This window comes from Acytostelium subglobosum, assembly GCF_000787575.1.
Source record: "Acytostelium subglobosum LB1 DNA, scaffold: scaffold12, whole genome shotgun sequence".
Taxonomy (NCBI): domain Eukaryota; phylum Evosea; class Eumycetozoa; order Acytosteliales; family Acytosteliaceae; genus Acytostelium; species Acytostelium subglobosum.
The window spans coordinates 221,512-242,645 of record NW_012236521.1 but is presented as its reverse complement, the minus strand read 5'-3'; the positions used below and the strand labels follow the sequence as shown (position 1 = coordinate 242,645).

Below are 21,134 nucleotides of genomic sequence, written 5' to 3'. Positions count from 1 at the left end.
TTGTTTATTATAACATCTTATTCATTCATTCAATTCATTTTTGGATGATGATGCTTTGACTACTCTCTCCACACTGTACTTTGACTCATCCATTCGCTCCCAATGATAGAGGGAGTCGCGTAGCCATGCATAATGGACGACCTTGATGCCACTCTTGACAGCCTGGAGCACTTTGGAGGTGCCAGCCTTGATAAAGATCAGATGTGTAGTGTTCTCTGTGATGTCCATTTGTACTTTGGCACCAAATGACTCGGCCATCTGAACAATTCGTGTAGTTGGCAATTTGGTAGCGTCCACCTGCTTTGGGAATACACCACTGAATACAATGTTGCAGTTGTTCAATATCTGTTGACGAATGGTCTTGATGGCATTCTTTGATCGCACAAGGTTGGTGTCATTGTCTCCACCAATAGAGTTGTCGTTGTTGTTATTGCTGTCCACTTGATGGGATGTCAGTGTGGACATGAATGAGCTTTGAATGGAAATGAGTAGATTGGAGAATAGTTCAAGGTAGGGGATTGGTGTGTCAAGCTTGGCATAATGGAACTGCTTTGATAGTTCGTGAATGGAGAATGGATAGTTATAAATTGGGATTGAGGCATCCTCAGAGTCCTTCTGGAAGTGAGTGAACTTCTCCACGATCACCAAGTTATCCCTGTATTGTCTCCCTGGTTGATTGATTGATGTGATTGATGTCAGTCAGTGAGTTAATTCCACTTGGATTGATTTGATTGATCAATCAAACATACATATATCCTCACGATCATCAAAGATCAGTAGTGATTCGTTCGGTTCAATGTTGAATATCCTTGTAAAGTCTGAAGGAGTGAATAGCGTGTAGGGTCGATTTGGTTGCTGCTTGGGTAGACAACTGCCAAAGCAATCAATCGTTACAATGTGCTTAAAGAGTGTCTTGTTTGGATCAAATATCTCCAGTATCTTATTGACATCTGATTGATTGATTGTGTTAGTCCATTGAACATTGACATCTGATTGGATGATTACATACATGTTCTGGAGTTTAACGAGAATAGAGTGATGTTAAAGAATGGATGTAGTGTCTTTAGAAAAGTGACGGCATATGGCCGTATCTTGATCCAATGTGTACATCCATCAATGATACACTTGATGACGCCATCGCCTTTTTCCTTGTCCTGTGGCGTGTCTATATCGGTATAACAATGAGTTAATGAATGGAGGTGGAATATGATTGGGCAGGACCATCAATATATACCTTTGGTTGAATTGAGAAGGATGTGATCGATATCGATGATCAAGTTCATCTTGTGCTCATTCTTGACCTTATCGCTGATGTGCACTTCCTTTCCAACCCATTGTGACACTCGCATTGGTGTAGTGGAAGGTTGCTTCTTAGGTGTCAAGTTTGATGATTGCGTTGTTGTGTTGTTGTTGTTATTGCTGATATTTACAGTAGTTCTATCGATGCTATCTGAAGACTTATTCAGTAGCTGGCCAGTATTATAGTTGTAGTTGTTGTTGTTGTTGATGATTGATGGTGATGATGATGTGGAAGTTGATGTTGACGATGATGGACTGCTTGGAAATGGAGGAGGAGGAGGTGGAGGTGGAGGCGGTGATTGAGGTGGAGGAGGAGGAGGTGGTGGAGGTGGAGGTGACATTGGAGGAGGTGGTGGAGGTGGAGGCGGAGGAGTCTGAGTCTGAGTCTGAGTGGTAATGGATGTCCTTCTATATCCTCCATGTGATGTGTTCATTGTACGATTGCCATGACCATTGTTATTGTTATTGTTGTTCCTGTACGATCCATTGTGTTGCTGGTCATATGGCGGACTGATACTGCGACGTCTGTATCTATCTCTGCTCCAACTCCTTGACCTGCTCCTCGAGAATCTCCTGATGATATCCCTACTTCTACTCCTACTTCTACTCCTGCTCCGACTGTATCTTCGTCGTTGATATCGCCTGTATGTCGGTCTGGTCGTGCGACCCCTACTACCACTTCTGCTACGACTTCTACTTCGACTTCGGATCCTGCTTCTACTCCTACTTCTACTCCTACTCCTGCTCCAACTCCTATCTCGCTTCTCCTTCATCTTTTCATAGTCACGCAATGATTCTTCAAAGTCATCCACGTCTCTGTTGCTTGAATTGACTGCTGCGGCAGCCTCACTGTTTGCATAAGGTACGTATAGTCTGCCTCCAACAATAGAGGTATATGGGGCTGTTGCTTGAAGTTGATCATACACTCCTGGATATCCATATATTGATGCAGCAGGTTGATATGGATGATATATCGTATCATCGTCATCATCATCCAAATGGTCATGATGGAGAATGTGTTGTTCAAGTTCAAGGTCATGGTCATGGTCGTGGTCGTGGTCCAGGTCGTGGTCGTGTTCGTTAACAGAGGCGGATGAGGCAACATGTTGTTCATTCTTCTTTAAATCATCAACAACATGATTAAGTTCAACGATCTCGCCATCGTCAATCTCTCCATCCTCTACATCATCATCTTGATCATCGCTCGTCTTTATAGTTGTGGTTGTTGTCGTAGTTGATGTCAAGTTTGTATCCAGTTGCTGTTGTTGTTCTTGTTGTTGCTGCACATGCAATTGTTGTTGTTGTTCCTGCAGTTGTTCAGTTGACATTTCTCATATCTCTTCCTCTATTATCTCTATCTCTATCTCTAACTCAAACTCTCGCTTTCACACTATCATTGAGGGTTGAAAACAATCGATTGAATTTACAACACTCGTCTTTTGTTGTTGAATTTATTTCCAAGTCGTGTGGGTCTCACCAACCGAGTTAACAAGGGACGTTTTTGCCATTCTGGAGTATTAATAATAAGTTGTTGAAGTAATCTATGAAGTAGAGATGTCCACGTTCATATGCCAATTGGAGTAGACATTCGAGGTCCACCTCAATGTATGGTAATAATAGATGTTCTAATAGGTATTGAAAACATATTGTTGCATTATATCCATGATCCATGCAACTTCCATACCATTCGCGTAATGTACCATTAGGTTGTCGTTGTTGAAAATTAAGTAATAATCTATTGATGATCACTCTTTGTTCATCTACTGTCTTCAATGACAACGACAAACTATCAATGAATGCCTTGACCAATGGTAGATATCCATATTGAACGCCTTTGATGATATTTGTCAAGTTCAAGTCAGAATGTTGTTGTTGTTGTTGTTGTTGTTGTTGTTGTTGTATGATATGATCTACAACATCAATATTATATCCATATAATAAAGATTGACCTAGATGTGTCAAGTTCCACTTGATGCCATTGATCTTCTCAAGTAGATACTTGACTACATCCAAATGTCCTCCCCATACTGCACCAAGTAATGCGAGATCATTACATTCATTGGACGGTCTGTTCTCATGGATGTATCGAACGATGTCAACGTTGCCAGTACTAGCCGCTTCGGACATTGCCCGATGTGATGAGATTTTCTTGATATGGCCGTATTGTTCATGGAACTCGCTCAACAATGACAAGTCATTTAGGCGAATAATAATCAAGAGTGGAGGGTTGGGTAAGGTTGGACATCTCTCGGACAAAAGGCCAGAGTTGAATAGACGTCGTACTTGAGCGACTGAGGGCAGATTCTCCAATATCTCCATTCCAACCATGTATCCAGTTTCCTCAATCACTTGGAGAACATCATCACGTTCGGCCTTGATAGCGTTGACAACCACACATGGATGTAGCTCTCGAACATGTCGATCAATCAACTCACTGATCAATCTCATGTCCTTGATCATCATGAACTTTGGATTCCACATCAAGTCCACTTCGACAACACTTTGACCATATATGCTCATTTGGTCAAAGTATGCTTTGGTTAGGTATTCATACATTTCCAGTGTCATTCCAGGCGACAAGAATATCTGTTGATCAAGTTGGACATTGAAGTGAGTGGCCAGTGTCTGGAGTAGCTCCATAGAGATGATCGTGTCGTGTATCTGGCACTTTAATAGCCACTTTGATGACGTGGTGTTGCCCACAACACAATAGTCCATTAGGTGGAATGCGACGTCTTGATGTCCTTGTCTCAGTGCTTGGGCGGCAAGAAGTTTGAAAGTGGGCCTCTCTGAACAATGAGCACTTGTCCACTGCGCCAGCTCGAGGTCGCCATGGGTGGCGGCGGCAAAGTACAACACGTCGGCGGGAAGGTGATCACGATATCTTTGAGCAAAGTGAAGACCATCAAGTGACTGTAGACGATCAGAGAATCCATATGCTTCTATATCATCAAGGTCCACATATTTAAAGATTTCATTGGCAATGAACTCTTTGTTTAGATCATGGGTATGTTCAAAGAAAAAGTCAAGGAGATCATGTTTATCCATATGATATAGAAGGATATCCAGTGATTCTCGGTCTACATTGAATCGAGGTCCATGTTGACTTTGAAAGATGAGTTTGATCAAGTCTGGAAACTGGTCGTTTGACAATGAGAAGAAAACATATTCTGGAATGGTTATCAACTCACCATCATCATTATTGTATGATTGAGAATGAACAAACTGGAGCATCTTGAAAGATGAACATTCTTTGAAGATTGTAGCCATATGTAATGGCTCACCATCACTGTCATAGATAGTGCATTGATTGTCTCTATCTTCATCGCATAGTAGACTATTGTTACTGGCCAACTCTTTCAACAACAAGTCCAACATATCATAATGATCACTTCCTATAACATCCAATAATATTCTTGAAATTACCTCCACTATGTCTGACCTTGATGATAATGATGATGTTTGATTGAATTGTAATAGATGTCTCACTGCAATGATGTTATTAAATTTGATTGCAACTCTAAGTAAATGTCTAACATCAACAACCTTTTGTACACTAGAGATCAAGTCATTGAAGTACTTCATAAATAGATCAGTCCTGTTATATCTTAACATTGTTGACAAACATCTCTCCTTGGTGAATTGATCACCTCGCATCACTCTTTGAATTGGTAGGTATGTCTTTACATAATGTATCCGATGTATATGATTAAATACAACACCTCTTATAACCTTATTTCTTAATAATGTTTGGTGGAACAATATATCCATTATCTCTATCTCGATCTCTATCTCTACTCTATCTCTATCTGTATCTCTATCTCAAACTAAAGTTAAAGTAAAATTTGAAGAATGGACAAAGTAACATAGTTGGTACAAGCGGTAACATGTTGGTTGTGCTCGGGTGTTGTTGTTATTATAATAATACTGTCGATCAATCAATCAATCAATCAATCTATCTATCCTATCTCCTCCTGATTAGACTGCTTCCAATTTCGAAACCGGTATGCAGTTGTTGTTGATGTTGATGGTGTTGTTGTTGTTGAAGTTGTAGTTGATGTTGTTGATGTTGTTGTTGCTGTAGTTGATGTTGTTGCTGTAGTTGTATCTGATGTTGTTGTCTAAAGTCCTCTAAGTATGTACATATCTTGGTGAAAGAGGGTCGGTGTGATGGCTTGTGTGACCAACATTTCCTAGAGGGAGGTGATTGATTGATTGTTCATCCATGTTAGTATGTCGTACAACTATCCTATACAATGGACGTTACTACATACTTTATCAACTTTACAATAGGTGAAGGGAAGTCTTTGGATAGCTCAGGTCTCTCACCTTTGGCTACCAGGACTGGAGCGTTGAATGGTACGTTCTCATCATAAGGTGCCTTCCTAGTGAATATCTCCCATAGTACTAGATCAATGGGTCAGTTATTGATTGGATTGAATGGATTGAATGGTATACCAATACTTACTGACACCAAAAGAGTAGACGTCCACCTTTTCTGTGTAGTGTTTCGAAGTGAACAACTCTGGAGCCATCCATGCCTGTGTTCCAACATGGCTGGTCATATACTTCTTTGTGATCCTCGAGCATCCAAAGTCAATAATCTTTATCTTGTTGTTGTCGGTAATCTAAAGTATGTTGTCAGTTAGTTGATTGATCCAATCAAACTTGGCATGTCTGTGCGACACTACATACCAAGACATTCAAACTCTTTAAATCTCGATGGATAATTGACATTGAGTGAAGGTATCTCATTCCATAGGCGATGTCCAATGCGAATGATAGTTGGGTTTGGATGTCCAATATGTTTGAAGTGTTCTTTAAATATTCAGTGAGGCTGTGATGGTAGCGAAATGGTAAGGAAATGGAAGAGTCAATGATGGAATGAGTGAGTGCGTGAGTGATCATGATTGATAACCTACCTTCCCTTGGAACAGTACTCTGTTAGATGGAAGAAATTGTTTCCATACGATCCTGAACCATAACATTGTACTAGAGAGTCGTGCTTGAGCATGGTCATCATTGCAACCTCTTTCCTGTACTCGCCAACATCAAAGAACACGTTCAACTCCTCTCCAAATATCTTGACCGCAACATCCTTTCCCTTCCAGTTACCTCTGTAAAGTTGATTGATTGAAGGTTAGTATAATATTGATGATGTCACGTGACTTTGATCAGGTCACGTGATCAAATCACATGACTGGCACTGTGTCAGCTGATCACTTACAAATACACTCGACCTGACACTCCGGACGCAATCCAATTGCTAATGGCCACGTCTGTGTAGGGGATCTCGGTTTGGATCGACAAGTTGTTCTTTAGTACCTCGTCCAAGATATATTCGATCTCGGAAGCCTCTCGCTTGACTGTACCATTGGAAGCCTCGCGCCCCAGGTACACCTCTGGATACTCCGGGGACGACACCACCGATACACATACAGGGCTAGGTGATGTTGGTGACACTATTCCATTAATACTACTGCCACTTCCATAGTTGTTGTTGTTGTTGTAGTTGGCACCTGGTGAGTTATACTGGGGTGACTCCATTAGGTTGATCGAACTTGGCTTTGACGACACTCGCCATTCTTGATTGAATGGTGAAGAGAGGAAGTGCAGAAAGGCATCGCACACCATGTCCTCGAGCACCTGGTTCTCGACCTCATCGAATATGTCCATGCCTGGATGCTCGGAAGTGCGCATGGCCTCCTCCACACTGCGCTTCAGACATGACTCGAGATTGAGCTGGGTAGAGGCATCGTCTACAAAGAATCTGCGCCATATATCTTGGGCTGCATAGCGCCGTTCTTCGTTGGACGTGATCTGCTTGTATCGCTTGATCTCCAGGTAGAAGGAGAGGTTCTCCATGCTCTGATAGTTCTCCATGTAGCTCTTGAAGCGCGAGAAACTCTTGGGTTCATCGATCATCTTGTAGAAGTTCTCCTTTGTGGCCTTGGTCTCAAAGTTGATGGGCATGGTCGACTCGCGGTCGGGTGCCGACGCCGACTGATGCTTGGGTATCGAGGGGAACGAAGTGGACTTGATGAGGTGTGGCGTGGACTTGTTGTTGTTGTGCTTGGGGAAGGGTATTGGCGCGCCTTCGATTGCAAAGTGTGAGTTGGATGCTGGCGTGCTTGACGACGAGTTGTTGTTGGATGATTGGTTGAGTGGCGATATTGAGCTGATCGGTGTGGCGACTGGCGAAGTCGACGAGGACTCTGAAGACTCGGATGTGTATGATATCGATGAGTGGCTGAGGTCGTCGTCGTGGTCATGGCCACCTCCACCTCGTCCACTACTAGTACTACTACTATTACTATTTCCGTGTATATTAACTGCAGCTGTAGCAGCAACTGGTTGATAAAATAATGATGGTAATGAGCTGTGAATAGATTGTTGTTGTTGTTGTTGCTGTTGCTGTGTCTGTTGTTGGTGTTGTTGTTGTGAAGATGAAGAATGTGACCTGTCTTTTGACTTCTTGATTGTGTCGAACCAATGATTGAACATCTTGGCCGTGCGTCTTGTCAATGTCGAATTGTTTGCGTGTTGTTTCGAAGGTGTGGTGGTGGTCGTCGTCGTTGCCGTTGCCGTTGCTGTTGCTGTTGCCGTAGCAGTAGCAGTGGCATGAATTCCAATTTGTATATTTATATTGCCAGCGTTGTTTCCAGCGACTGGATGTTGGCCATCACCCTCCAATACCTGTATTGAAGATGTAGACATGTCCTCCTCCTAAAGTATATAAAGTATATATTTAATGTAATGTAATGTAATGGATATATTATATTATATATTATAAATTGTATTATGTTATATATTATCCTTGATCAAATCCCATTAATTAAAGGTATATATATTCGGGACTATAGTCAATATCAAATATGATTTGTTGAGAGTAAGTGGAAGAGAGAATGAGACTGAGCTAGAGAGAGAATGTGAGTTGAGTGGAGTGGAGTAAGCGCGAGCAAGACAGAGTGATGGTGATGGTGATGGTGATGGTGATGGTTGAGTTGATGGAGTTATAAAGTTAAACTATGTATATATTAATATATACACACACTACAACGCACACTTCCATCCATCCATCGATCACACACACACACACACTTAATGAATCAATCAATCAATCAATCAAACACACACACACTAACTCTAACACATTGAGTGTGTGAGTTTGTGTTTGTGTGTTTGTTGTGATTGATCAATCACAATCACAATCACACAACAACCTTTGGTGATTGATTGCCATTCAGAGTGTGTGTGGGTGTAAGTGAGTGGATGAGGCATTGGATGTTATTGTGTGGACCAACCCGTCGGGGTTGAGGTTGATCGAATTAGCCTCCCTCTTCGGCACTCCCAACCTACATCTTCTGTTGCAGGTCAGTCAGTCAGTCAGTTGTGCACCACCATAGTATGTGAATGAAAGAATGAACACCTGATCTGTTCAGACCAGACCTGAACCTTAAACTGAACGTGACCTTGCAATCATAGTGCAATCATGATGGTAGATCAAACAGGCGGTTGTTCGTTGGTCGTTGTTGACCTGCCTGCTTGCCTGTCTGATTGCTTTGATGTTATTGTTATTTGATGATCACCTTTGAAGTGTGTCAGTCAGCCAGTCTAGATTTGATTTGGTTACATACGCACAACACACATTCACATGATTCATTTTACCTTAAAAGACTTGTAGAATAGAATAGAATAGAATAGAACACAGATATGTTTTGTCAACTATTCATTCATTCATTCATTCATTCATTAATTCATCAATTATCTGGGAGGAGATCTATATATCTCGATCATTGGGTGACCTTATTAATTTTCTCTTGTTGTTGTCATAGACCAACTTCACATTCTATTAAGAGCAATCAAACACAATAATAGATATATATTCAATTACTGTAATGAATAGATATCAAAAGTGGTCCGGACCACTTTTAAATACTTTAATGGCTTGATTGGTCGTAATCAGAGATCAGATCATTCTAGAGAAAGCGAAAAAATAATGGCTTTTTATTCTTTTGTAGTGAAGTCACTCAGTGAGGATGTTTCCCTTGTTTGGAAACCGACTTGTCAAATCAAGATTTGAAAACAAATCTGGCCCAATCACGATCGTTGTTTTATTCACCACATGTTCAATTAAACTGACCAAGTCACTTGTTTAACTTTTTTGCCTCAACAAGCGTGTGCAGTGTTGGCATTCAACACACCACCTTCACATTCATTCAAACATTCATTTAGCACATTCTATTCATTCAATTCATTCATTCATTCATTCATCATTGTGAGATTGAAAGGCATGTGGCTTGCCCTCACTCATTCACTCACTTTATTATTATAACGATCATCATTATCATTATTATCATCTCATAATTATATATCTATATCTATCTATCTCCCTCAGATACACACACACTGCAGAACAACAATAGTCATCCATCCATCAATCAGATGTTATGTATATGATTCCAAAAAAAGATATAGATAGATAGATAAAGAAGAAGAAGAAGAAGAAATGATATTAAGACTCAAACATAGTTATCAGAAGAGAGCAAAGGTGTTTGCAATTGTATTCTTATTCTTGTTGTTCACATTCAACATTGCATTCTATATATACTTGCATCGAGACACTTGGAACGACTCAAACAACAATGATGATAATGATTTATTAGTAGCAGCAACAATTGGTGATGCTGCATCAGTCAACAGTAATGATAACAATGATAATAATAATAATAATAATATACGTGTAGGATTAAATGCTCAATCAATGCCAGAGTCGGGTGGCGCTCAATTGGTCGAAGGTCCATCGGCCTTTGAAATCGCCAGGATGTCAAGATCGGCGAAAAAGTCATACAGTTTCCGATCGCTGAAGCGTCCCAATGGTCTATCTAAAGCGCCAATGCTGCCCACACAGCCCCAGCCATCTGCCAAGCCCAAGCATGGTGGTGGTGGTGGAACAGGCAACAGAGGCGGCGCAGACACGCGCTCACTTGTCACCACGTCACAACAAATTACAGTGACCATTGCCATAGCTACAGCTGGAATCGACGCCAACAAGGACAAGGACAAAGATATAACACAATATGAGAACAAACTGGAAAAGTCTATCAAGAGCGTACTCAATCAGATCGAGCTCTTGGCCGAAGACCCACAACCAGTGATCAAGTACTCAATCCATGTTCAGAACACTGGCAAGCACAACACAGCCGTCGAACGACTGAGGAGAATGCATGGCACCGAAGTCGACTTTCACAATGAGCAGCCGAGAGAGGATAACTATCTGCCCAATCCCATTCTCAAAGAGAATCCCTATGATGTACCAGAGGGAGCTGTAAGTTATCCAACTCCACCATTAACAATGTCTGGCGCATCACTCACTCACTCACTCGATCATTCAATCATTCAATCAATGTTTAGATACGACGCAAGACAATTGACTTATCGACAATGTTGTTGAAACTCAAGGGAAAGAGTGAATATGTAATGTTGATGGATGACCATCATACTGTTTGTTCGGGCGCACTCTCAGTCTTGTCTTATATCATAAAGAAGGCAACAGTTTACCAACCTAGTTGGAGGATATTAAGAACGTCATACGACACCAATGGTCTATTGATTGCCGATGCCGAGCTGGAACCACTGGCCAACTACCTATACGAGAACAGTCATATCAAGCCTGCCAGTGTCCTGTTTGCCGAGTGGATGTGCGGAATGACAGAGATGGGGTATGTAAACGGCGACAAGTTGGTGACCTACGCTCAATCACTAACACGACACTCCACATGCCAACAACAGACTTGATAGAGCAGGCAAGTGTACGTACAAACCAATAAGCTTGTCATTCAGATGGAACTTGATGGAGGACTCAGATATGCTGGGGAACAATGGCGCACATGCTACTTGCTGGTCAGATTACAAAGAGTTTGTCTCTGACTTTGAGGAGTACAATGACGACGAGTGTCCTGAGGACGACATGTCGCCCTGCGTCCAGTATAACCCATCCCTATCGATGACGAGCGAGCTTGGTAGCAACTCAGTGTATCTAAACAATTATATCAAGCGCGTCGAGGACATGTCCGACAAGGACAACAAGGTCAAGTACAGTCTGCGGATGGAAACTAGAGTGCGTCCGACAATTTATGAAGCCGAACACACTGTGGAGCGAGAGGTACAGCATGACAGCAACGCCTCCAAGAAGGTTCCGGGCAACTTTGGTCTGATAGCCATTTGCTTCCTGTTCGTGGCGTTGGTGGTGTTCATAGCAGTGGTCATCAATCAGTATATTCAAAGGCGACAGTTATATCCACGTGGAAGTGGAGGCAACCTTAGCAACGGCTTTTACAAGAAGGACTATCATTCATTGTTGAGATACAACAAATAAATAGTTACTACTGGCTAGCTTGTTGGCTTGCTGGATGGAGGATAGCCTCCTGTCTAACATCGTCCACCAAAGCTGGACGATGCATCATCAATCAATCACTACTTTGTCAATTCATTTGTTTTCAAAACCATCACAATCAATCAATCAATCACATCAATCAATCAAAGATAATGATGATAACATCCAAGATACTGAGGCATGCTAGACCTCTCCTCTCCTCTAACCTCACATTATACAATGGTGGAAGTCGCCTCCTACCATCACTTATGATGGGAGCAGGCCTTCAAAGGTCCTGCACCACGACTTCAAGTTCAACAAATGCACCTAATCAATCAACTACAACATCAACAACAACATCAACAAACAATAGTGGACAACAAGCATTCAACTCTACCAAACAGGATGAGATCAACTTGTTCAATAGCTTCGCGGCAGAGTGGTGGAACCCTGATGGACCTGTGAAGCCTCTGCATCGAATGAACCCAAAGAGAGTCAAGTACATTGTGGATAGATTGAGATTGGTCGGACTGGCATCAGACAGTATACCATCACCACTGGCAGGCCTAAAGATGATCGATGTTGGTTGTGGAGGTGGTCTGCTCACAGAGTCGCTCAGTCGCCTGGGTGCCGACGTCGTCGGAATGGATGCAGCATGCAACAACATCACAATGGCCACTGCACATGCCAAACAAGATCGTGTTCTTCGTCAGAACATTGAACAACAACGTCTAAGATACATGGACAGCACCATAGAGAAGCATGCCGAGACTCATCGCGAACACTACGATGTAGTCTGCTCTCTCGAAGTTGTTGAGCACGTTGACAACGTTCCAGAGTTCATCAGACAATGCTCAATGGTGTTAAAGGTATGTCGTCTTGGGCTAGGTTTTGGGCTTGGACCTCATCATGGACTAACGATCACTCACTCAATCACTCTATCAATCAATCACAGCCTGGCGGTAGTTTCTTCTTGTCAACGATCAACAAGACTTTGATATCTTATCTGACAGTGATATTGGGTGCAGAGTATATACTTAGGGTCGTACCAAAGGGAACACATCATTGGGATCAGTTCCTCACACCCGATCAGATTAGAGAGTATCTGGCTAACAGTCAGGTCCAAGTCAAGGATGTCAAGGGTATCCTTGTAAACCCATTGACCATGAACTTCACAATAGACGATACAGACTACAGCTCCAACTACATACTACATGGAGTCAAACAACAATAATATATATTATATAAATCATAACATGTAAGACGACTGTACATCCAATCAATCATTCACAGGTGTCGTCGACTCGTCGCGAGCGAGGTGGGGTTGGCGAAGTGGACGCGACTTCTTGGACACAAAAACGAACGAAACTTCATTCATTCTCATTCATTCAATCATTCAATCTCTCTTTATTACTTTGAGAAGAACTAATACAATGTATAGCCAAATGATACAACAAGCCCTGCAACAACAGCAGGAGCAACAACATCTTCAACAACAACAACAAGCTCAACAACCACAGCCACAGCCACAAGTCCAACCACAACAGCCACAGGCACAGCCACAAGTCAGACAAGTATCAGATGAAGAGGTCTGGAGTGTATTTGATCAAGCAGTTAAGAGAATGTTTATGCAATGGACTGCTCTACAGCTGGCCGTACAACATGAGTGGGGCGGAAGAGGATCGGATCACAAGGCAGAAGAGATGAGACAGGATGTTCTGGATCTATTCCTAACAGGAAAGCCTGTGTACCCTGACATGATTGTCAGTATCCTAGAGGATGTGATGTCCAACGACTTGAACACCGTGGCCGAAGATGGATCATGTAGAGAGATTGCCGATCTCATCATTCAAGTGTTTGGACATTGCGTCAAGGGAATGTTCAACGAAGTCGTTCAGATCATTGGACCAGAGATGACTGCCGCCGTCGACAGATGTGTCAAGCCAGCTGGAATGGTAAGTTGTAGTGGATGTCCACTGCTCAAGCACGGGATGGATAGGATGGACAACAATGATTGATAATAACATGTTTAGAATGAGGACTCTGACTCTGATACAGGTGGTGCCGACGACGATGATGAGATGATGGATGACGATTCACAGATGGACGATGAACCCGAGTCAAAGCCCAAGAAGAATGAGCCAGATGATGATGGATGGGTCACTGTTGGACGCAAGGGAAGATAAACGTAGACCTCCCATATGCTGTACTTTACAAAGGATGATCCACTGTCATGGCCATTCATTCAACGCGCTTTGATGATAGATACACTCAATCAATCAATCAACCAATCCCTGGCCTCCATACCCAAAGATGGATTTGCTTGGCCATAACCAAGCTCGCAAGCAAGAGCGAGAGAGGGAGCGCGCAATAGAGATAGAGCTCGCTCCACAGGATAGGGACGATGCCCTCATTAAATATTGAGAATAAACGATACGATATGATATGATAAGATAATATACTGTTGTAGAGTAGCCAAAGAAGAAGGTTGTTTATCAACCTATTGGTCGATAGGTATGCTGTACAGTTGAGACACCTTAATGCTCTGTCGCGTGCAAGAGTTCTAGGCGGATCGCTCGCTCTGCCTGGATTGACGATGTAGACAGTCGAGTGCCGTTATGTATGATTAATGTGGATGATGGAGAATGGATGTCATGTTGATGGATGCCAGTACCCTCTTGATAGTTGTCATTTTGTCAGTCGTCAGTCGTCAGTCGTCGGTCGTCAGTTGTTGTTGTGTGTGATGGATGGGATGGGATGGTTGGAGGTTGTTTGTTGTTGACGATGTTGTTGATGTTGTGTGACCTTTATTCATACAATCAATCAATCGATCAAGCATTATTCTTCTTATCAAACTATTTGCGTGCGTTAGCAGCGGCGAGACGTGAGGGTATCTGAGTCAGTAGATGGCTCGTACACATAGATCTATAGTCTAAGCTATTGCGTCGCGGTGTCTAGTGATTGACCAGTCGCACTCGCTCAAGTTCAAATACTTACTTGGATCCTTGACTGATAGAAGTCGATCAGTATCTGTGGCTGATATCTTCTCATATCAGTATTTGTCACATATGTCCATCTCTCCTTGTCGGCCCTGTTATCCATTAAGTCGATCGATTGATTGATTGATTGAGAGATTGAATGAGTTAGTGATTGATTGATTGATTGATTGAATGAGAGTGATTGTTCAATGGACTTACCATTTAACATAAAAGCTCAGCTCATTGAGCATCTTACAACCGAGAATCTTCTCGACAAGATCACCGCTCTGGAAGTTGGGCGCTGGCTCATCATCTTCTTCCTTCTCTACCATGTTGTTATCTTCATTATCATCAACGCGAACCTTCTTGACTGCTGGAGTTGTTGGTTTCTTTGGAGACTTGGCTGGTGATTTTGGTGTGGCAGCAGGCTTCTTGACAGGGGTCTTCTTGCCTCCTCGCTTTGGCTTTGGCGCCTCCTCCTCCTCCTCCACCTCTTCCTCATCAGCGACTGCTGGGAAGGGGATTGTCTCAGCCGTCTGATTACTCTTCTTTCTAAACTCTAGATCATGAGTGAGCTTGTATTCAAACTTCTGTATCAAGTCATCGCAGAACACATTGTCCTCCTGTTCCCAAGTAGCGTCGTGCAATTCATAGTTTAGCCACTTGATCAAGTAGTATGTATTTCCATGCTAATATAATAGTAAGTAGGTTAGTAAGTATTGTGATTGATTGATATGATTGATTGATTGATTGAATGAACGTACTGGTGTCTTCTTTGCAAGGATCTCCTCGACTTGGAACTCGTCCTCCTCTCCACCGCTCTCCTGTTCAACCTTGTTCTTGCGCTTTGCCATTGTGAATATATATATGTATTGATTGATGATAAATATATGTAACAGAGATAGAGATAATGAATGTAAAGACACACTATCATTCAATTCAATCCTTCACTCTTCTTTGTTGCGCATCTTATCAAATTCATCATCATTTTTGAATTCAAAACTTGTGACCGTTACTTTTACTAATCAGGAAGTCTGATCATAATAATAAATATTACTGACTCCAAATAAATAATTGACATGGTTGGTTGTACAAGTGTTTATTGACATGTTATGGTTGGTTGGTTGGTTGGTTGTATGATGTTGGAAGAAGTTGATTGATTGATTAATTGATCATGGATGGATGGTGGATTACAGACTGTCATACTGCTCATTTGTCTCGACTGGTGTCTCTTGATCATCGTTGATGGTGGATGATGATGATGATGGTGTCTCCTCCACAGTAGCAACAGAGGAAGCTGCTGGAGTGACTTCTGATGATGTGACTGGTGTTGTTGATTCCTGATGGGGTGGCGTTGAAACAATGGTTGATGGCTCAGTCGATGTAAGTACAGGTGTGGCACCAACAATTGAATTACTCTCCTCAACCTCTGGTGTTGGAGTTGGTGTTGGAGTTGGAGTCGAGGTTGGTCCAGTGTTTGTAAAGAGTCTGTGAGTCATGGCGCGTTGAGCAGTCACACGCTGAGATGGAATGAACTGGAGCAGATGTTGGATGAGGTCAATGGCATCGTTTGCATCGCGTCTTGAGATGTGATGCTTGATCACATCGATTGGGTCCTCAAGTGGCACGGGCTGGTTCACAGCAAACTGCAACAACTCGTTGCCCTCTTGATCAATGTGACACTTCTCGACGAGCTGGGCGACGTCGCCGGACGATGGACGGCCGACCACCTTGACAATGTTGGCCATCACAGTGTGCAGGTCGGACGCGCCGTCAAACAGTGGACGCTTCTGACGCTCCTCCTCGTTCTGCAGCAGGTAGACCAGGAAGCAACCGACCGCCCACATGTCCGACTCGGTGGTGATCACGCGGCAGAACAGCTCGGGGGCGCCGTACAGCGAGCCCTCCTCCACGGTCGGCTCCTCCTCGAGACGGCCCGTGAGTGACTTCATCACGCCCAGATGGGTGAGGCGCACCGAGTTGTCGGCGCCAATCAGCACGCTGGACGGAGTGATCTCGCGCTTCACCATCTTGTGCGAGTGCAGGTAAGCCAGACACTCGAGCAGCTGGAAGATGATGGTCTTGACCAGCTCAAGTGGCAGCAGCTGGTTCTCAAACTCCTCGACAAACTGTGTGATGTCCATGCTGCACGGCTCCAGGATGACGTAGGTGGCCTTGTCGTTGGCGAATGTCGTGATGATCTTGGTGAGGTAGCGGTGCTCGGCCTCGGTGCCGATCGTGATGCCTGGTGGCAGCACCTTGATGGCGACGGGCGTGAGGGCCTGCGCATCAAAGCCGCTAAACACATTGGTGGCCGATGGCGAGATCAGCTGGCCAATGTGGAAGCGGTCGCCAACCAAGTGGAAGGACGTCGAGATATGGCTGGTGAGGGAAGTTTCGACCTCGTGTTGGCCCTGACGGTAGGCCTCTGTGCGCGCCAGATAGCGCTTGGCGAGGGTCCTGCCGCTGCGAGGCTGCTCCACCTCATCAAAGTTCTTGAGCTCATCGTCAGTCTCGCGCTGGAACTGTTCCAACTCGCGCTTGTGGCGATCGAGGATCTCTTGGCGACGCTGAGCCACCTCCATCTCCTTGGCCAGACGCGCCGAGTCGCCGTGCAGGGCGGCCAGTACCAGTTTGCTGCACAGGATCGAGTCGACCGACTGCACAAACTCCTCGCTCAGCTCTTGCTGGGTACGCAGGATCTGCTCCATGCCGTCGATGTACTTCTTCTTGCGAATCGTCGAGATCTCGTCATCCTCGCCAAACAGGTCGCCACCGAGCTGCGACAGTATCTTGATGCGCGCTGGATCGATGTTCTTGTTGTCGTGGTTGTGCATCTTGTCCTTGGCGGTCTCGAGCTCGCGTACCTGGCGCAGTGCGGCATCGATGGCCTCTTGCGACAGAGGGTCAGTCTCGTCGTCCTCATTTGCAGCGAGGTCATCGTCCTCGCCGTCATCATTATCATTGACGTGATGGTCCTCATTTGTCTCCAAGTCCTTGTCATTCTGGATGCCAGTCACATTAGTCAAGAATCCAATGGTGCTATCAATGGTCGTCACGCTCATTGTGTCAGCGTAAGTGTTGTAGTCCACGTGCAATATAGCAGCCTGTAGCTTAAAGTCCAAGACATTCAACTTCTTGAATGATACTGTGAGGGTGAGGGAAAAGGGCAAGGGCAAGGGTTTGAGGTTAGTGGTATGACCTTGGAGGCGACAATCGATGGACGCCACTCGCAACTTACGCTTGGATGTGGTGTTGTCCACCTCAATCTTGACGACGGCAACAGTGCCAAGGTCATTGCCTGCAAAGAGGATGTCTCTGTATGAGTCGTAGATTAAGACTTGTGCAAAGTATTGCGCGCCAACTAATGTGGCGCCAGTGTCGATGTCCCAGACACGGATGGTGCGGTCCATGGACGACGAGATCAGGTTGCCATTATTTGAGATGGCCAGGTTGAGAATGGCACCGCGCGAGTGTCCCTCGAACTGACCGATGATGTTCCTGTTCTCGTAGGAGAACTTGCGGATGATGCCATCCGACGAGCCAACAATCAACAGGCTTCGCTTGTGATCAAAGACGATGGATGTCACGCTTGATGTGGCCACGTCCACCACAGAGCTGGTTGGCGACGCCACCATGAACATCGCTTGCATCTGGCCTGAGGCAATGTTCCACAAACGAATCGAACCATCTGTACTTCCTGACAATAACGATCTATCATCCATAAACAGCAACTGTTTGATCAAGTCTCTATGTGCATGTGCTGCCATCTCAGTTGGGTTACTTGATGATGGCAAACAGTTGATATACGTTCCATCCGAGGCCTATCCCGATTGATTGATTGATTGAGTGATTGAGTGAATGAGTGGGATGGTTCCATGATTGATTGAGAGTAGCCCTTACCTTGTAGATACGGATGGTGAAGTCATCCTCACCGGTGATGAATAGGTCCAACTCGCGATTGTATATTATGTATGATAGTGGTTTCTTTGTTGGCACTGTCTTTATCAATTGTTTAGTCCTGTCATTGAAGTATAAAAGGCTAGTCTTTGTAGCCACCACTGTTCCAACCTTCTTATGATCGTAGAATGCCGATAAGGCTCTTCCATTAATCTTGAACAAGGCGTCCTGGCTTGGTGCGTTTCCCATCCTTCAAGTAGATATATGTATATGTATATGTAAATGGATTGAATGAATGAATGTATGAATAACAAAAGACTCAATCAAAGTTTACAAGGGTCCTGAAAGCCCCAGAGAGTACCACTTTTGCATCATCAAAAGGAAATATCCTTGGAGGTATTTTGATTCAAATATCCGAATTCTGTGGATGTGATTGTGCGCCTCATGGCTCGAAACCATCTTATGCCAGATGTCGAAGCGATGTTTAATACAGTCGTCTGTTGTTGTCAATCAATCAATCGATCAATCAATCATCACATGACTCGTTTCTTAATCTATGAATCGTCTTCTTCGTCATCCTCTTCCTCATCCTCGTCGCCAAAGTCTGGCACCCATAGTCCCATTGGTTTGCTCTTGGTTGATGACTCGCTAGCTGGTGGATGTCCATTCGTTATCTTCTTTGCAGCAGCAACAGAAGCAGCAGTTGATGTAGTAGTTGTAGTTGACGTTGACGTGGTAGTCGTTGAAGTCGTTGTCGAATGTCCATTCACATTCATACTCTCATCACCATCTTGATTAGAACTTGAATGACCATTTGTAACTGCTTGTAACTTCTTGAGCTTCATCTGACGCAATCCTTCTTTGACGGCATTTTGGGTTCGCGTGGCTACTTGCTCGGCCTCCTCTTGGAACTTGTCGTGGTCAAACTCCACCTGCTCTTTGCCACCCTTCTTGATGGCCTGCTTGAACTTGTCCAGAGCCTCCTTTCTCGCCTCCTCGCTCTCGTACCACTCCTTCAATCGCTTCTCGTTGTTGACGTGACGCAGTCGTCTTCCACTGAGATCGCGACAGGCATCAAAGTTTGATGTCTTCTTCTGGCCGAGACGATTAGCCTTTCCACGCAGCAGCGAACCAAAACCACCTTTGCCTCCGCACAACGCCATCATCAACTCCAAGTATATTACATTGGAGGTGATATGTTGTTGATGTTGTTTGGTATCATTGATGGCATTATCTGTACATTTAGTTGTTGTTGTCGTTGTTGTTGCATTCTGATTGAATTTAAGTCTTTGTTGATCATAAGGTATCTTGATCAGCTGTTCAAGTCTTTGTTTCAGATCTGTTGTTGATAACAATGTGTTTGAGTTGATCGTTATAATTGATAATGTTGATGTTGTTGATGTCGTTGATGATTGTGATTGTGAAGTTGTCTTGTGAGAAGAGTTGCGTTGTTTATGTTGTTGTGAAGATGAGGATAGGACATCATCATCATTATAGTCATTTTCATTGAGCTTTCGCTGTTGTTGATGCTTGATATGTGGTAGTTTGACTATATATTGGAACATTATGTAAGTATGTATGTATGTATATGTATATGAATACAAGTATTTTAAATTGTACGACTATTAATGAGTGAATGAATGAATCAATGAGTGAACTTGAAACAAAAATCCCTTGCAAGTGTGACTTTGAAGACAACAATGGTTGGTGCTCATTGGTTTGAAAGAGAGATTGTTGAAATAGACTAAATGCCATTTATTGTTATTCTCCATTTAACATGATATATATTTGTCATGTTCTCCCTATCTCATGAGTTTAGTTCAAAGCCTCACAGTTGATATCATCACTTTCCAAGGAGGATGAATCAAACAGAGGAGGGAGAGTAAACTTTGATATCCCATTCTTCTAATTCTTCCAAGATGAGAATTACTTACAACTTTGTTGTTAAATCTAGATATGTTGAAGAGAGAGAGCCCATTGGTGTACTGTTGAAGTTACTCGTTGTAATCTTGACAAAGATATTCCTGTCTAATTGAATTTTAAGGTTGAGGTCCCAACCAACAGCCCATCACCAATATGCCGACACAGACTTGACACATATCTTCCATTCCTACTTCCGAACCACACAGTAACTCATGATTCTCAACCCACAACGGCAATGCTCCAGGCAGTCCTAAATATCTTCCGTAATAGGATCCAGGTATGATTCAAAATCTGTGATGTATGAAGCGTTCATGTTAAATAGACCAAAGAAGTCTTGATTCGTGATCATTATTTCTTATTATATTCTAATTCAAGATTCCTACTACAAAGAAATGTCTAACTATTATCAATGTGAAGGATGCGGGAAGAGCTTCTTCTATCATCTAAACATGGTAGATCACTGGCAGAACACCGGTGGGGATCCGGTTTCCAACCATGAATCTGGCTGCAGTAAACTCCAAGCCCTTCAAGAAGAGAGGAGAAGAAAGAAGGAGGAACACAAGAAAAGACGTCAAGCCAATAACAAATATTCATTGGAAAGTGTTGATGCTGAGGAGCTTGAACTGGCTGTTAAAAATGGCCTCCCAACATCTTGTCCA

At 43.4% G+C, this 21,134-nt stretch overlaps 9 protein-coding genes across 9 annotated transcripts; 3 read left to right on the top strand and 6 right to left on the bottom strand.

Annotated features, from left to right (window-relative positions):
• Window positions 1-21: 21 nt before the first annotated feature.
• SAMD00019534_063910 (hypothetical protein) lies at window positions 22-2,627 on the bottom strand (the record flags this gene model as incomplete). The annotated part of the gene is made up of 5 exons (XM_012898211.1): window positions 22-668; window positions 750-950; window positions 1,010-1,165; window positions 1,235-2,148; window positions 2,224-2,627. The coding sequence occupies 5 exons, from the start codon at window positions 2,625-2,627 to the stop codon at window positions 22-24; spliced, it is 2,322 nt and encodes a 773-aa protein (XP_012753665.1).
• Window positions 2,628-2,784: 157 nt separating this feature from the next.
• On the bottom strand, window positions 2,785-4,347 carry SAMD00019534_063900 (hypothetical protein; the record flags this gene model as incomplete). Its single annotated transcript, XM_012898210.1, has 2 exons — window positions 2,785-2,924; window positions 3,087-4,347. 2 exons carry the CDS (start codon window positions 4,345-4,347, stop codon window positions 2,785-2,787), a joined length of 1,401 nt encoding a protein of 466 aa, XP_012753664.1.
• A 916-nt stretch (window positions 4,348-5,263) lies between these two features.
• SAMD00019534_063890 (hypothetical protein) lies at window positions 5,264-8,016 on the bottom strand (the record flags this gene model as incomplete). Its single annotated transcript, XM_012898209.1, has 6 exons — window positions 5,264-5,492; window positions 5,574-5,706; window positions 5,768-5,927; window positions 5,995-6,136; window positions 6,222-6,416; window positions 6,527-8,016. The coding sequence occupies 6 exons, from the start codon at window positions 8,014-8,016 to the stop codon at window positions 5,264-5,266; spliced, it is 2,349 nt and encodes a 782-aa protein (XP_012753663.1).
• Window positions 8,017-9,808: 1,792 nt separating this feature from the next.
• Window positions 9,809-11,674, top strand: SAMD00019534_063880 (hypothetical protein; the record flags this gene model as incomplete). Its single annotated transcript, XM_012898208.1, has 3 exons — window positions 9,809-10,348; window positions 10,744-11,021; window positions 11,092-11,674. Coding segments are annotated over 3 exons (1,401 nt in total), but the record flags the coding sequence as incomplete, so codon positions are not given.
• A 173-nt stretch (window positions 11,675-11,847) lies between these two features.
• Window positions 11,848-12,905, top strand: SAMD00019534_063870 (hypothetical protein; the record flags this gene model as incomplete). Its single annotated transcript, XM_012898207.1, has 2 exons — window positions 11,848-12,543; window positions 12,630-12,905. Coding segments are annotated over 2 exons (972 nt in total), but the record flags the coding sequence as incomplete, so codon positions are not given.
• Window positions 12,906-13,119: 214 nt separating this feature from the next.
• SAMD00019534_063860 (hypothetical protein) lies at window positions 13,120-13,860 on the top strand (the record flags this gene model as incomplete). The annotated part of the gene is made up of 2 exons (XM_012898206.1): window positions 13,120-13,629; window positions 13,708-13,860. 2 exons carry the CDS (start codon window positions 13,120-13,122, stop codon window positions 13,858-13,860), a joined length of 663 nt encoding a protein of 220 aa, XP_012753660.1.
• Window positions 13,861-14,573: 713 nt separating this feature from the next.
• SAMD00019534_063850 (hypothetical protein) lies at window positions 14,574-15,506 on the bottom strand (the record flags this gene model as incomplete). Its single annotated transcript, XM_012898205.1, has 4 exons — window positions 14,574-14,606; window positions 14,672-14,765; window positions 14,872-15,341; window positions 15,417-15,506. The coding sequence occupies 4 exons, from the start codon at window positions 15,504-15,506 to the stop codon at window positions 14,574-14,576; spliced, it is 687 nt and encodes a 228-aa protein (XP_012753659.1).
• Window positions 15,507-15,842: 336 nt separating this feature from the next.
• On the bottom strand, window positions 15,843-18,801 carry SAMD00019534_063840 (hypothetical protein; the record flags this gene model as incomplete). The annotated part of the gene is made up of 2 exons (XM_012898204.1): window positions 15,843-18,476; window positions 18,556-18,801. 2 exons carry the CDS (start codon window positions 18,799-18,801, stop codon window positions 15,843-15,845), a joined length of 2,880 nt encoding a protein of 959 aa, XP_012753658.1.
• A 311-nt stretch (window positions 18,802-19,112) lies between these two features.
• Window positions 19,113-19,861, bottom strand: SAMD00019534_063830 (hypothetical protein; the record flags this gene model as incomplete). Its single annotated transcript, XM_012898203.1, has 4 exons — window positions 19,113-19,204; window positions 19,238-19,340; window positions 19,398-19,760; window positions 19,799-19,861. Coding segments are annotated over 4 exons (621 nt in total), but the record flags the coding sequence as incomplete, so codon positions are not given.
• Between the last annotated feature and the right edge of the window lie 1,273 nt (window positions 19,862-21,134).